Source organism: Vipera berus (genome assembly GCF_964194415.1).
Source record: "Vipera berus genome assembly, chromosome: 1".
Lineage (NCBI taxonomy): Eukaryota > Metazoa > Chordata > Lepidosauria > Squamata > Viperidae > Vipera > Vipera berus.
Genome location: NC_138202.1, coordinates 123084210 through 123098272, shown reverse-complemented (window position 1 = coordinate 123098272; position 14063 = coordinate 123084210). Strand labels below are relative to the sequence as shown.

Here is a 14063-nt window from a genome sequence, read left to right as displayed (position 1 = left end):
CTCTCTTGGGTATCTTACACTTTGTTTTACAGTACTTCCTAAAAGTAGCAGAATAGTTTAGCTAATATTCTCACCCTGTTCTATTTTGCGTATTCACACGTCTATGCTAAAACATACAGAAGTAAAGTAGCCTTATGAATCTGCCTCAAAGCTGTTCAAAGATATAGTGTGATTCACTTAACTCCCCTAATATTCTGGATGCAGATATGTATTCCTATGCAAAAAATGCTTCTGCAAGTTCTCAACCTGCATATGTAGTCCTAGAAGAATTTGGGTTACTTTCTTTCTCTCTTAGCTCTAGGAAAAAGACCGTGGCAAACCACTTCTAAAATTTGGCAAGAAAACTGAAGGGACTTCTCCAGGCAGCTACCAAGGGTCAAAACTGAAACACACAAACACGCACGCACACACACACACACACACGAATCTTCTATAAAGCCACAAGTGAGGCATATTTGTCTGATGGTAGAACCGTTTATTATTATTTGAACTAGATTCAAAAATAGAACATTACAGTATAATTTTTACTGCACTAATGCATTTTGAGGGAATATTAGAACATTTATACCACTCCTCTGAAGACTGGGCTGTCTTTGTGATATAGAACATATGTCTGTAGAGTCGTAGCCAGAAAAGAACAAAGTCCTAAGACAGGATTTTGAATCAACTTGAGCGGTTGTGCAAGCTTGTTTGAGCATGACATACCAGCACTGGAACGGCATTCTGTTAAATAGCTATCCACCACACCTCATTTTGTAGAAGCAACTAGAGAACGCCATGATACAAGAATATAGAGGGTAGGTGATCTTTCAAGGCTTCAGGAAATGAGCACTTTCAATTGCACTTGGAAATGAACCAAAAGCTAGTGAAAATGGGAAAATACTAATACAACAAAATCAACATATTTCTAGTTAGCTCTTAATGTTTATTATTTATTAAACAAATTTATATAACCTCTCAGCTAACATATAGGTGGCTCTGGGCAGCTTACAACTTTTTTAAAAAATCTACCATATAATAAAAACCCATTAAAAAAAAAACCAACCGCCCACGGCAGAAACAACACAATGAAGTCTCCATTCATGTTCCCAGGCCTGGTGACAAAATGGGTGGATATCTACAGTAAGGCTGCATTTCTCCATGTATGGACATAGTATCATGTCCGCACCATTCAATAAATCAAGAGCTTGCTCAACTTAGATCTAAAGATCTACTGGATCCCAGAGCACTACCTGCCACTCAATTAAAATTTCTTTAGTTGGAGGAATAGTTCTAGCTGAACTTTGATTGGCTAGGAAGAGTGTACTCCCACGTTTTATTAAAAAGGTTCACAGCAAACAGCAATGATGTCAAAATTACATATGATGACGCAAACACCACCGTCATGTTTGCATCCCAATATTTGACACAAACTGCATTTTCCAAGTCTCTATTTGGCTACAGATGCCCATATTTGTACTGAGCTATACAATACAATACAGTGTTTACTCTGGTTCTTTACTGTACTAGACACAATTTAGAATATTACTTAGTTCTTTTTATCTGTCAAGAAGTTTTATTTATTCAATTTCAATTCACCTTCTTACTGAATATTCATAGATAACAACTAAAATACTAAATGCCAAATAAATAATACAAGTTAAGATTATTAACAATAAAAGCCTGTCAATGGGTGTATACCGTGCTTGATGGGAAGGAGGAAGAAGAGTATAATTTTTTTTAAAGGAATGTTTGAAAGCAATGCACAAGAAAATCCTTGCAGGTGTTAATTCAAGGGACCACTGAAATACCAGGGATGGGAAGAATTTTCCAAAGGGGGATCTGCAGATATCTGGAGAGATTTGTAAGGAGAGAGGTGATTTCTCAGAGACGCAGACCCTCAACCACTCAGGACTCCAACAAGTTAACAAATTAATTTAATTTAATACTTGGAAAAGAATAGGTAAATTGTGTGGATCTTTTAATATGGACATCATAAGATCCTGTACACCAGTTAGCAGTATAAATGCCCTATTTTCTACCGTTTGCAACTTTTATGTATACATAAAAAATAATCTCATGTAGTATATCTTGCAGTAGTCAGAGTGAAATGTACGGTAACTAAGGCATGGATAACTATACTATTGCCAAATCCAACATTTTCTCTAATGCTGGCTTTTTCTTTGTTTTATTTTATGTTGGTCTTTAAAAATACGTTTGGTAAAACAAATACCCTACAGATCCTGTATTATATATGAATATTGAAAATAAATAAAAAGGAAGTGCAGCCCAAGTAGTAGTTTGTGAAATGTACATACGATAAAAGTACATATGATAGCAATGCAGCTATCACATCACACCAAGGCTTATTATATTAAATAATGTGGAAAGGAGACTGCAGGGCTGAAGGAAGAAATATAAATTTGAAGGCTGCTGTGATTCAATAATTAGAGTTTCTGATTCGGGCTGAAGATCAGATCCTCAGCTCTTGCTCATTTCTTGAATCCTACTGCACTACCAGTCCAGGAAAATTGGTAATGTCCACAAAAATGCCCATTAGTCTCAATTAGGTAAACACAGAGATTTCTCGTTTTCTCTCTACTTCCATTAAGTTTTAGCTCAACATAAATGATGAATCAACAATGAACAACACATTAACTTATGAACTGCATACATTAACATGGTTCCTATTTTAGAACAGTGAGCAAATATCCAAAAATGCTTCTCTCCTTTTCTCCACTTCTCCCTTCATCCCGGCTCATTCATGTCTTTACCCTCCCAATGCAGGAGGCCTGTTACTTGGCAAGCCAAGTTAATAGCTAATGGATTGAAGAATTGTGGCCTGGAAGGGCCAAAGGTGGAAGTTCAGACCCAAATAGCCAGTTAAAATGAACAACCAAAGGAAGGAGGAGCTGGAAAGAATCTATCCTGTTGCTAAGTCACTTTCCAGACAGGAGTGCAACATTAAGAAACGAAAGAAATCCACATCATGAGCAAAGCCAACGGAGCTTCCCAAAACATCCTGTCCCTTGCTCAAATAGGGTCCAAATGGCCTCCCTGGCCTATAAGTTGCTTATTGGCTTTGCAGGTGAGTAGAGTTACTAGGAGGTAATAATCCACTGGAGAAGAATTCAGACTTTCTTGTAATGGGTAGTGGCAGGTGAGAAATTGTATCTGATAAATTGGAAAGTGATTTCAGCATGTTGGTTGTCCAGCATTAATCCTGGTATGCATTGTGGGTCATGTTAGTAGGGCAAAATACATGGGATGTTATAATTATTAACTGATTATTATTATTATTAATTCATGAGCTACACTTTGATGTGTTACTCTAGGGGTGGGACAGGAATTATAGGTCTGATTGAAGATATTGGCTGGCAACTCTAGAAGTAGATAGACAAGCCTTCTGGACAACACTATGCTGTCTTTTGAACAAGGAACCTAGCTTTGTAAAGGGTGGGTAAGTTCTCTACTTTAGCCCTTTGTTCCTTCTCTCTAGCATCTCCTGGTCCAAGTGTCTTTTCTCTGCGTGTTTCACTTTCTCTTCATTGCCATACTGCCCAGGGAGCAACTGAAGGAGACTCCATCTTGGGATGGACTTCTAGCACACAATCTGTTTGCCTGTGGCATCTCCACAGCCATTCAGTGTAGTCTGGGTACCAGGTAAGCTGGTTTTAATCCCTTCTCCTACATATTCCCACAATCTTCTCTAGGGTCCATTTGATTCAGTTATGGATGAAAGCCAAGGTGGTTCAGTGACAATGTGGGACAATGAACAAGGAGCCTCAGACTGAGGAATCAGCCAGGGAATCTCACAGGGTGATTTGGGGCTAGTCACTACCGGACTTCAAAAGGTTGCTGTTGGAATATAGTTGGAGGAGGAAGGTGTTTAATACTGTCTTAGAAGGAAAGTTTCCCATAGTTTGACAAATAAACAGACTAAACAAAATAGGCAATCCACAATGGCAGAGCTTTTGGCATGGGGAGATGTAGTGGGAGGCTGAAGAGAAAGAAGGGTAGACTGGTTGCTGCATTCTATTCCTTTCAGATTGTGATCCTTTGTGCTATTGTTCTGGATTTTTAAAATTTGTGACTTTCCAAGACTGGGACAGAATGTGTGAATAACTGAAAGACAAGCACTATGTTTACTCTTTGCCCATCAACCAGGATAATATTGGCCCCATGATTAAAAGAGATGATCAACGTGTCCAGTTTGGATGTATTCTGTACTACATAAATAAGACTTTTGCTGAAGAAAATCTCTCATAGCCTGGGAGACAATTGTAAGCCTATCTCAAATATTCAATGTCAGGAAAAGATTGATCAAGAAGCAGTTCAAGACTGATCTGCAGCTCCAGATACACCTGAATGATAACTGATTTTCTGGTTCCATTTCAGTCAATTTCAGGCAGGATATTTTATTGAAACTGTTTTGCTGTCTTGATGGATGACCTACATTAGATATGGGATAGGAGGAAGATTGGCCTTGTTAGTTCTTCTGGATCTCTTAGAAGCTTTTGGTATCATCTACCATTAACTATGGGGGATGCGGTGGCTCAGTGGGTTAGGATGCTGAGCTTGTCGATCAGAAGGTTGGCAGTTTGGCGGGCCGAATCCCGAGTGCCGTGTAACAGAGTTGAGCGCCTGTTACTCGTCCCAGCTTCTGCCAACCTAGCAGTTTGAAAGCACGTAAAAATGCAAGTAGAAAAATAGGGACCACTATGGTGGGAAGGTAACAGCGTTGCGTGCGCCTTTGGCGTCTAGTCATGCCGGCCACATGACCACGGAGACATCTTCGGACAAGCGCTGGCTCTTCGGCTTTGAAACAGAGATGAGCACTGGCCCCTAGAGTCGGAAACGACTAGCACGCATGTGCGGGGGAACCTTTACCTTTACCTTTACCATTAACTATAGCATATTTTAGAACATCTGATAGAATGGCTCCAACCTCTGGTAGTTTGGAGCCATGTTTTTTACAGTAGTTCTGGTCCCTCCTGTCAGACTGTGCCCAGAAGGTGATTCTGGGAGACTATTGTTCAATAAAACAAAGGCATATCTTTCTCGCTTTTGGGGGGGATAACTGTATCAACAGTTTTTTAAAAAGAAGATAAAAGCTAACACAAACTAATAAAAAGAAAGACATCAAAGAGAAAGCTATAAGCGCTAGAAAGGAAAAAATAAAAAAAATAGAAAAGAAAGAAAAAAGATACAAAAAAGTGGGTTCTGATCTTCTTTACAGCAGTTGTAAGTATAACATTTCTGAAAGAGGTTTAACAACAGCATTTGACAGATAAAGACCCCCCCCCTCCAATCATTGGAAAATCACAGTCCCATCAACACGCTTGACATTCCCAGTCAACTTTTCCTCCTTGCCCACAGAGTCTATTGTGACTCTGTTAGGGTAAAAATATTAGGTACAGCTGTCAGCTCCCCCTCCCCAGCTTGTTTTACCTGTTTATAATCTTATGTTTTTTGAAGTCTACTCTAGACAGAATATAGAAGGGACATTTTGTGGTTTTGGAAAGCTAACTTGAATATGGATAACAACTCCCCTGTTTAGGCTGCCACCAGTCCTTCTACCATGTTTATTGACTTTGTCAACCCCGCAGATTGCCACTGGTGCAGGCTCCATCTTTTGAATTCCTTATCCCAGCCATGGTACTGACCCAGCAGATGGCTCCTGTTCATCAATCATCATTGAAAGAAAACAGTGAGTTATGGTCTACTGCACTTACCACTCCTCCAAAAACTTATCATTAGGCACAAGGCATCAGAGGGCTGTAGTTAATATTTTCAATTATTGCTTGGGTTCAGACTTTGTTCTTTTCCCCCTTAGATTTCCATCCTGTCACTTAAAAAATTTTCTCCAGTGAATTCTATAGATTTCTTTCACAAGATACTGAATTCTGGGGGTTCCCCCTTTCCCTAATATCATTTTTGTTTTGACTACCCAGTACAAATGTACATATCCTTCTTTTTCATTCAGGCACAGAGGCTCTTGAAATATGTGCTGGGCTAGACTGTGAGAACAGAAGAAACCCAAAGCAATTATTCCATGAGGTTGGTATGTTTGATCTGTCAGAGAGCAAGGCTGGCTCTAGGATAAATAGCACTCATATCTGAGTGCCAAACAATAGCATGTTGGGCTCAAGAGGGAATTGAAGGAGAACAGGGGAAAAATTCTGTTGTGTGAACAGAAGTACATTTTATAATACTTTCAGGGCTTTTAGTGCTTGGTAATATCACGTACACATCAGTTGCCCGCTTGGTTTAATCTAGGTTCTAGGACAAATGATTACAAACAACATATTGAAAAAAAACCCAGATGTTAAGCTAGCAGATAGAAATTTATTAATATCCAAATAGCCTGTATGTTTGGAGAAGATGTGTAGATATTTATGGCACTGCTTTTAAATATTTATTAAATTATAACATTATGTTAGCCTTTTGCAACAAAAAAACCAGTCTTGGGCAAAGGCCCTGATGGGGTGTCATACTGGAGGCACTTAATGAACTGAAATAAGATCCCCATATGCATCTTGCTTCCTTCCTTGCCATTTTGTTAATATTTAAGTCAATGTTAAAGTTAATAGCTATTATTTTCATGTTTTAGTGTTTAACGGTGTTGCTTTTATTTGGTTATAAGCCATCTGGAGTTCCCTGTAGGTGAGATGGGCAGAAATAATGAAATAAAATAAAATAAAATAAAATAAAATAAAATAATAAAATAAAATAAAATAAAATAAAATAAAATAAAATAAAATAAAATAAAATAAAATAATAAAATAAAATAAATAAAATAATAAAATAAAATAAAATAAAAAATAAAATAAAATAAAATAAAATAAAATAAAATAAAATAATAAAATAAAATAAAATAAAATAAAATAATAAAATAAAATAAAATAAAATAAAATAAAATAAAATAATCCATGATCTATGAAAGATTATAAAATAATACATTGTTTAATTTTTTCCATTTTTTATACTTTGTTTACCCCAAACCCGGATCACTATAAAGAGACTTCTTAAGAATGCTAATAAGTACTGCTCAGCATCCACTTCAGTTTCTCATCTAGGAAAGCTCCCCTAACCTCTGGGCCAATTCTGCTGGAGAAAGAGATAGACATCATGCAAACTAGACTATTTCGTCTCTTTTCATGTCATGCTCCACCCCCACCCCACCCCGAGGTTAATCTATTTTGTTTGCATGGGAGTAGAAAGATGGAGCAGCAATCATGAGAAGCCATTGTTATTCCCCTCCCCCCCCATGCCCACACCTTCCTGTGAAATCTGTCAGAATAAGTGTAACTGGCCAAAAACCACTCAGCGAGGTTCAGAGTCAGTGGAGATTTAAACTTAGGCCTCCCTCAGTCCTAAACCAGCATTCTAACTCTGCTTGCCCAATCTGGGCATACTCCCAGAAATCACCAGATAATATGACCATTACTGAGAGTTTTGGGAGCTGAAGTTCACCCTTCTGGACTGATGAAGTTGGAAAGGGGTGCTGTATTATTTATATTGCTCCGGCTTTACTACAGTATAGCTTTCACCATTTTTCCTCTCTTTTCCCCCAGCTCTCTGGTGCCGTACTAGTCTCTGGTCTAATACAGATGCTGTTTGGAGTGTCTGGAGCCTGTGGATGGATTGCCCATCATTGTGGTCCCATGGTCCTGGCTCCAAGCCTTTCTGTTATTGGACTTTCAGCTTACAAGCCTGCTGCTCTTCTCTGTTCTGAGAACTGGATAGTCGCTGTGCTGTAGGTTCTTCAATATTCTTTCCCTAACTCTTTTCACAAGACCAGCCAAATATCAGATACTTTTTCAGCCATTATCTGGCAAGCAGAGGTTCTCTGAGAAGTGGCAAGAGTACTCCAATCGATTGCTTTTCTCAGCAGAAAACTTTAAGAGCATTAAGGGCTTCTCAGTGCTGAAACTGAAATTCAGATGTTTTTAAAACACAATGTTTTTCTCATTTTTTTAAAGTCTTCATCAATGAAATTTTGAATTCCACAAAACCTTGTGGAGGGAATGGCTGACTTTAGAGGATTAAAAACTTTGAATATATGCCTTATGTATACACATTTACTTTTAAATGCAAGTTGCAAGATGTGCAAAATCCCATATTCTTGACTTTTTGTGTGTGTGTGTGGTTGGCATTTCTCTAAATGTGTTGGTTCTAATACCACAATAGGCATTTTAAATATGCATACCTTAATACCCAGATATCCTCTTTGTGCAAAAGGGAAAAGATTTTGTGAGGGTGCTTCTGTTTGTGTCTTTCACTTCAACCAAAGAGAACAAGGCTCTTGTATGGGAAGATCTGTTTATGACTGAATTCTCTCTTCCTTTGGCAGTATATTACAGAATCTCACCTACCCTACCATCTTTTTCAGGCTTGTCTTGCTGTGTGTTTTGATATCCCAGCACCTGGCTTCTTGCCGACTGCCTCACTGCCAGTGGAGCCAAACAAAGAGACTTTCTATAACATTTGGTGGCCCAGCACTGCACATGTTTTCGGTACCAATTCATGAGTTATTAGTTAAAAGTTATAAAGCAAATGGCAATACAATAAAGGAGATAAAAAGGAGGTGACACCCTGGAGATCAACATCCCTAATACAAAATATATTTCACTCTCCTCTCCAAATCCCGGGTGTGGGGAAACAACTAGGTCTACAAGGCCCGTTTAAGGGATAGCAGGACTGGGACTACTTAAATTTCTAGAGTGGTTCCAGGTAGGGCCCATCAGATGGTGCTTTGTTAAAGTTGGGTGGATCATACCTAATTACCAGACAGGGAGAGAAAATTGAAGCCTCTCTGTTGAGGATTCTTCTTCTCATGTTCACTCTATGTTTCCTGCAGGTTCTGCTACCCTTCTCTAGCATCTGGGTTATCTGTGGGATCCTTAGACCTGTTGAAATCCCTTGGGACCATTTGCATCCTTCCACACAACATCTTAACTTCAGCAACAGCACTCTGCAGTCCCCATGGCTCAAAATACCCTACCCAGGTTAGTGAGTGGCCAAGCCAGACTCTGCATTTCCCTTGTGCTAATCTTCAGGTTTCAATTCCTTTCTCTATTCCAGGTGAGCAGGGCTGGCCAGTGCTTAGCACTCATGCAATTGCTATTGGTGCTGCCATGGGGGTTACTGCAAGCATTAACTCCATAGGCTGCTACCTGCTGTGCAGCAAAGCCCTAAAGAATCCACCCCCCCTGCGGCATTCATGTAACAGAGGACTCTGTGCTGAGGGCCTTGGCAGTCTCCTGTCAGCTGTGCTGGGAAGCATGTCTGGAACTGCCTCCAGTATGTCCAACGCCTGTGCCAGCAGCCTGACTCAGGTACCAGTATGGATTGGAGTCGTGGGAGTGCTCAATGCAGAGATCTCACATGGGAATCAGTAGGTACCTGCCCTCAAAGAATGGGGACATCAGCCCAGTTTCAGGAACAGCCTACAATATTCTTCATTTGCACATGGAGGTATAGTGGCTAGGTTCATACAACAAGCTAAGCCTTAATACATTTTATCTTTTGTGACTTAGAATGTTTTAGGATTCTATAGGTTTGCAATTTATAGGCCACAGTTCTTTGGTAAGTGTTGTGTGAACCCACCCAAGTGAAATATATTTAATAGCCATGGCTAAATATCTTATGTGAACATAAACATTCAGCTAAATAATGACTCTATCTCTTTACATTTTTCTCCTAAGAATAGACATATAACAATTTATTCTTTTTGGTTTCTTTCACTTTGGGCTTGCCATGTTCATTGAGCTGTACATACTGCTTACTTTATTGAATGAACTGTATTTTATTAAATTATTATGATGCTAATTATAATCCATTTTTCCTTTGGGAATTCAACTCAGTTTAATATAGAATCTCTCTCTGGTTTTTAACTTCACAATAATAAGGGGGAGCACGATTTCAATTAATTAAGGTAATCATGGGATTTTCACTATTTGAGCTCCAAGAGGAAGAACATCTGGGCCCATTTAGATATTGGGGGGAGTAGGAAATGCTGGAGAAGTACAAAGTGAAGATTCCCACAGAGTATGACACGTGCTCAAAAATCTGTTTCCAAACTAATGCGATTATCATGCAACTGAAGGGTTTTTTCCTGTTTGCTTCCTTTAATGGAGCCCTTTTACTCTGAACTTTAATTTAGTTTAATGGTGTGTAGAAAGATCTGTGAGGTAATGTCCATGTGGCCAACTTAATAGGAGCTTTCATTCTGTTTCCCATATTCAGAGTACCTCATTTCGTTCAGTGTGGATTGGTGCATTGGCATGCGTAGTGTTGGGCCTCTCTCCCCGTCTCATGGGATTTCTTACCACCATCCCTCTTGGAATTCATGGTAATAAATGTTTTCTGTATATCTCCCTGTGCATAGATTGAGGTATCTTGGACCACTATCTGCTTATTCACATCAGTGAGGTAAACTGGTCCCGCCTCTTTTTTGAATTGAATTGAATACTTTATTTGGCCAGGTGTGATTAGACACACAAGGCATTTGTCTCTGGTGCAGAAGCTCTCAGTGTACATGCAAAGCAACAGAATAATTATAACCACAATAATAACAACAACAACAACAATAATAGGTATATCAATAAGAGGGGGGAGTAAGAAAGATAATAAGAAAGATAAATAATGCTACAGTCATACTACGTGGGTAAATACACATAGACATTAGACAGCATTGGGAGAATTAGGTGTTCAGCAGAGTGATGGCACGAGGGATAAATCTGTCCCAGTGTCTAGTTGTTATGGCTTGCAATGCCCCGTAGCACCATCCTGAGGGGAGGAGTTGAAACAATTTGTATCCAAGGTATGAGGGGGTCTGTAGATATCTCCTCAGCCCTTCTTCTGACCTTCACAATATACAGGTCTTCCATAGAAGGCAGGCTGGTTGCAATGGTTGTTTCTGCAGTCTTAACTATCAGTTGGAGTCTGTGCCTGTTCTGTTTGGTTGCTACACCTAAATTAAAATTAAAAAACCAGATAATTCTGGAACTTTATTTCTGTGGACAAGGACTCTGCACGGTCATTTTTAGCAGTGCTAGATTCCCAGAAAATGTCAGGGATTGTGGGTGCTTCCTGACAATTTTTTAAAATCACTGTGCCTTATTTATGGGATGTTATGGGAACCGAGGTATAAATACTGATTTCCATTTGTAACACAATTTGCAACAGCCATTGGAATTTTTCCATCCTTTTTTTCCTACCACAAAAAAAAATCTGCTAAGCAGAAAAAGATGGAAAAGCTGCAGAATGCTTGTTGATTGGTAGCACTGGGAGATGGTCGTCTAAAATTACTCTTTATTCTACTATTCTATTCTATCCTAACATCAACTGAATTCTGCTTTTTTCATTCATGGGGGATCTTTGATCACCAATGCTGTCTTCAGGAGGAGTGCTTTGCGTAACATACAGTGTAGCTGTGGGCACTGGTGTCTCCTACTTCCAATACACAGATATTGATTCGGGCAGGAATATCTTCATTGTGGGATTCACCATGTTCATGGGACTTCTGGTTCCAAAGTGGCTGTGTGGGGCACCTGGATCCCTTACCACAGGTACTGGCTGGGGGTGGAGTGGGGTGAGGATTTCTGCATGCTCAGAGCTATAAGAAGACAAATAAAAAAGCAATGATTTTTTAAAAACCAGATGTTTTATTTTAATGACTCATTTCATTCCCAGCCAGCATGTCTATTTCTAATCCTGGCTGAGATTAATAAGAGTTATAAATAATCAAAATATCTGGGGAGCACATATACACGCTGCCTATGTTAATACATTCTGAAAGTGAATTAGAATTAAGAAAAAAATAAAATCACTTTTAATGGTAATTTATTCACTGAAACATGTTGTTTTCCCAAGCTAACATTCTTGGGCACGTGTGAACTAAGTATTTAAATTACAAGTAATTCTTTTTGAAGTTATAATAATGAGAGAAGTTAGAATCTTCAAACAATTTAGTGTCCCTTGATCTAGGCCTCTGAATTAAGCTATATTGAAATTAAAAAGAAACAGAAATGAATGATTTTAGATAAATTGTTCAAGATGTTATTTTTCCCATATGAAGCTTCCTAAGTGTGAAGATGTGCAGATAAGGGTTTTATTCAGACTTTCCTGTTTAGGAATTCCCTTTCTAATGTAATTGCTAGGCAAAAGCTCTATTTGAACAAAAGTGAGTAAAGAAATACCTTTTTATTTTGCCACTTCTATTTTTAATTCTTTGCTTTCCCGGGAAATGTTATGTATAAGACATCAGGACATGACATTGTTAAATTAATAATGATGCTCTTTCTACAGGCTATATCCCGTTAGACCTCTTTCTGCTTTCTTTGTTGATGGTGCCTTCTTTTATAACTGGATTCCTATCCTTCTTCTTAGAAAACACAGTTTCAGGTGAGGAGACAGATTTCCTTATTCTGATGAGTTATTGAGGCAGGTCTTCCAATGTTAATTATTCATAATTTAATCTTACTACCAGAGGACAATAATTGCTGCATGTAAGAATATTTGTATTTATGGCTACTCTGTTAAGAATTTTGGATTAGTCATATTGCTAAAAATTCTTTGTATATTTATTGATTAGTGGAATAACTGTCGACTTTACGTTTCTAATTGGTATTTTGATTGTTATTCTGAAAGTTGTTTTCTCAAAGCTTTTTAGAGATGTTGCATTCTTCAAACAGAAGTATACTTGCCTAGAATGTAAGATACACTGTTCTCAGTTGAGTCACTCTTCTTAAAAATTCTCTCCGAAAATGTTGGCGAGTTGTTGCTATTAAAGGCAGCAGGTCAAAACAATTTTTTACCAAATTTTAATACAATTGATTCTTAGCTGCTTATGGACTTCTTTTATTTGCTTATTACAGCACTTTCTGGCTTAGACAGTTTTAACACTGCAAACTGCTTTGAGGGCCAAAAGATGCAGTTTATATTATTTTACCAACAGTGAAAAAGATGTGGAGCCATAATAGCAAAAGATCAAATTTCCTCATAATCACAACACATATTTATGGATATTTTGAACTGATGTGATCATTTTTTCCAAGGTACTCTGCAAGAACGTGGACTACTCAATCCTTTGTCATCACGAAATCTAGAAACTGGAAGCAACTTGCTTCAACACAGAAAGGAGGAGGATTCTGCACAAAGATGTAAACTACTATTAATCCCCCAAAAGCATTTGCCGCCATCCTGGTGTAAAGGGTTTCCTTTCTGTCTTCTCTGTCCCCTTGAGGAAAGCAAACAGGAGACTACGAATCATTATCCACTGGAAGAACTGCACCATTTAGATGGAGAAACCACAGATCTACTGTTGAAAAGCGAAATGGTGAAACTGGAGTCAGAAGTAGAGCTGGAAACAGAGAAGGAATTTAAAATTATGCAAGGGAATTTGGAGAACCATAAGCATGGTAGACCAATGGTTCATGAGATAATTCCTCTCTGTTGATTTAAAAAGAATCCTTTTTCCTATAAAAATATTCTACAAAGACTATTATAAATTACTTTGAAATTTCAAACATTTTGTTTGCAGACTACCTTGGAGACAAAAATAATGTGACAATCTTCGTTAGGCATGTATTTTAAAATCCTTCCTTTAGCATTTCTTTGTCTAAGAGACTTGTTTGTTTCCATCTCTGCAACTCGCATTAATAAGTTTTATTTTTCCGCTTGGGCGAATAGTTACTCCACACTGAAGTGGACCAGAATTCAGAGCCCAATTACATTAAAGTGGTTGTATTGGATAATGAATTTGATGAATTTTATTTGTACTTTTCTTTCATCTTTAAGTATCTGAATCTTTAACTATTCAATGAAAAAAAATTACCACTCAGATTGCCCTGTTATCTAGAAAAGGGATATTCCTCCCAGTGCTGTCAGGTTACATTACAATAATCTTTGCTGACTTAGGCTGAGATTGTCACAGAATCCAATAATTCTGAAGGTCCTATACACTGCAATTATGTATACTGATTTTACAATAAAAATGTAATTAATGATTTATTTTACATATTTTAAAATACATAAAATATAGAAAACATAACAGCACAAAACATAGCATCATTAAC

General features: G+C 38.1%; 1 protein-coding gene across 1 annotated transcript; it reads left to right on the top strand.

Moving 5' to 3' along the window:
• Positions 1 to 2932: 2932 nt before the first annotated feature.
• On the top strand, positions 2933 to 13988 carry SLC23A3 (solute carrier family 23 member 3). Its single transcript, XM_081334277.1, has 12 exons — positions 2933 to 3067; positions 3479 to 3642; positions 5589 to 5689; positions 5966 to 6039; positions 7557 to 7738; positions 8375 to 8498; positions 8843 to 8990; positions 9067 to 9320; positions 10231 to 10336; positions 11388 to 11555; positions 12295 to 12390; positions 13044 to 13988. The coding sequence occupies exons 1-12, from the start codon at positions 2969 to 2971 to the stop codon at positions 13442 to 13444; spliced, it is 1917 nt and encodes a 638-aa protein (XP_081190403.1). The 5' UTR covers positions 2933 to 2968; the 3' UTR covers positions 13445 to 13988.
• The last annotated feature ends 75 nt before the right edge of the window (positions 13989 to 14063 follow it).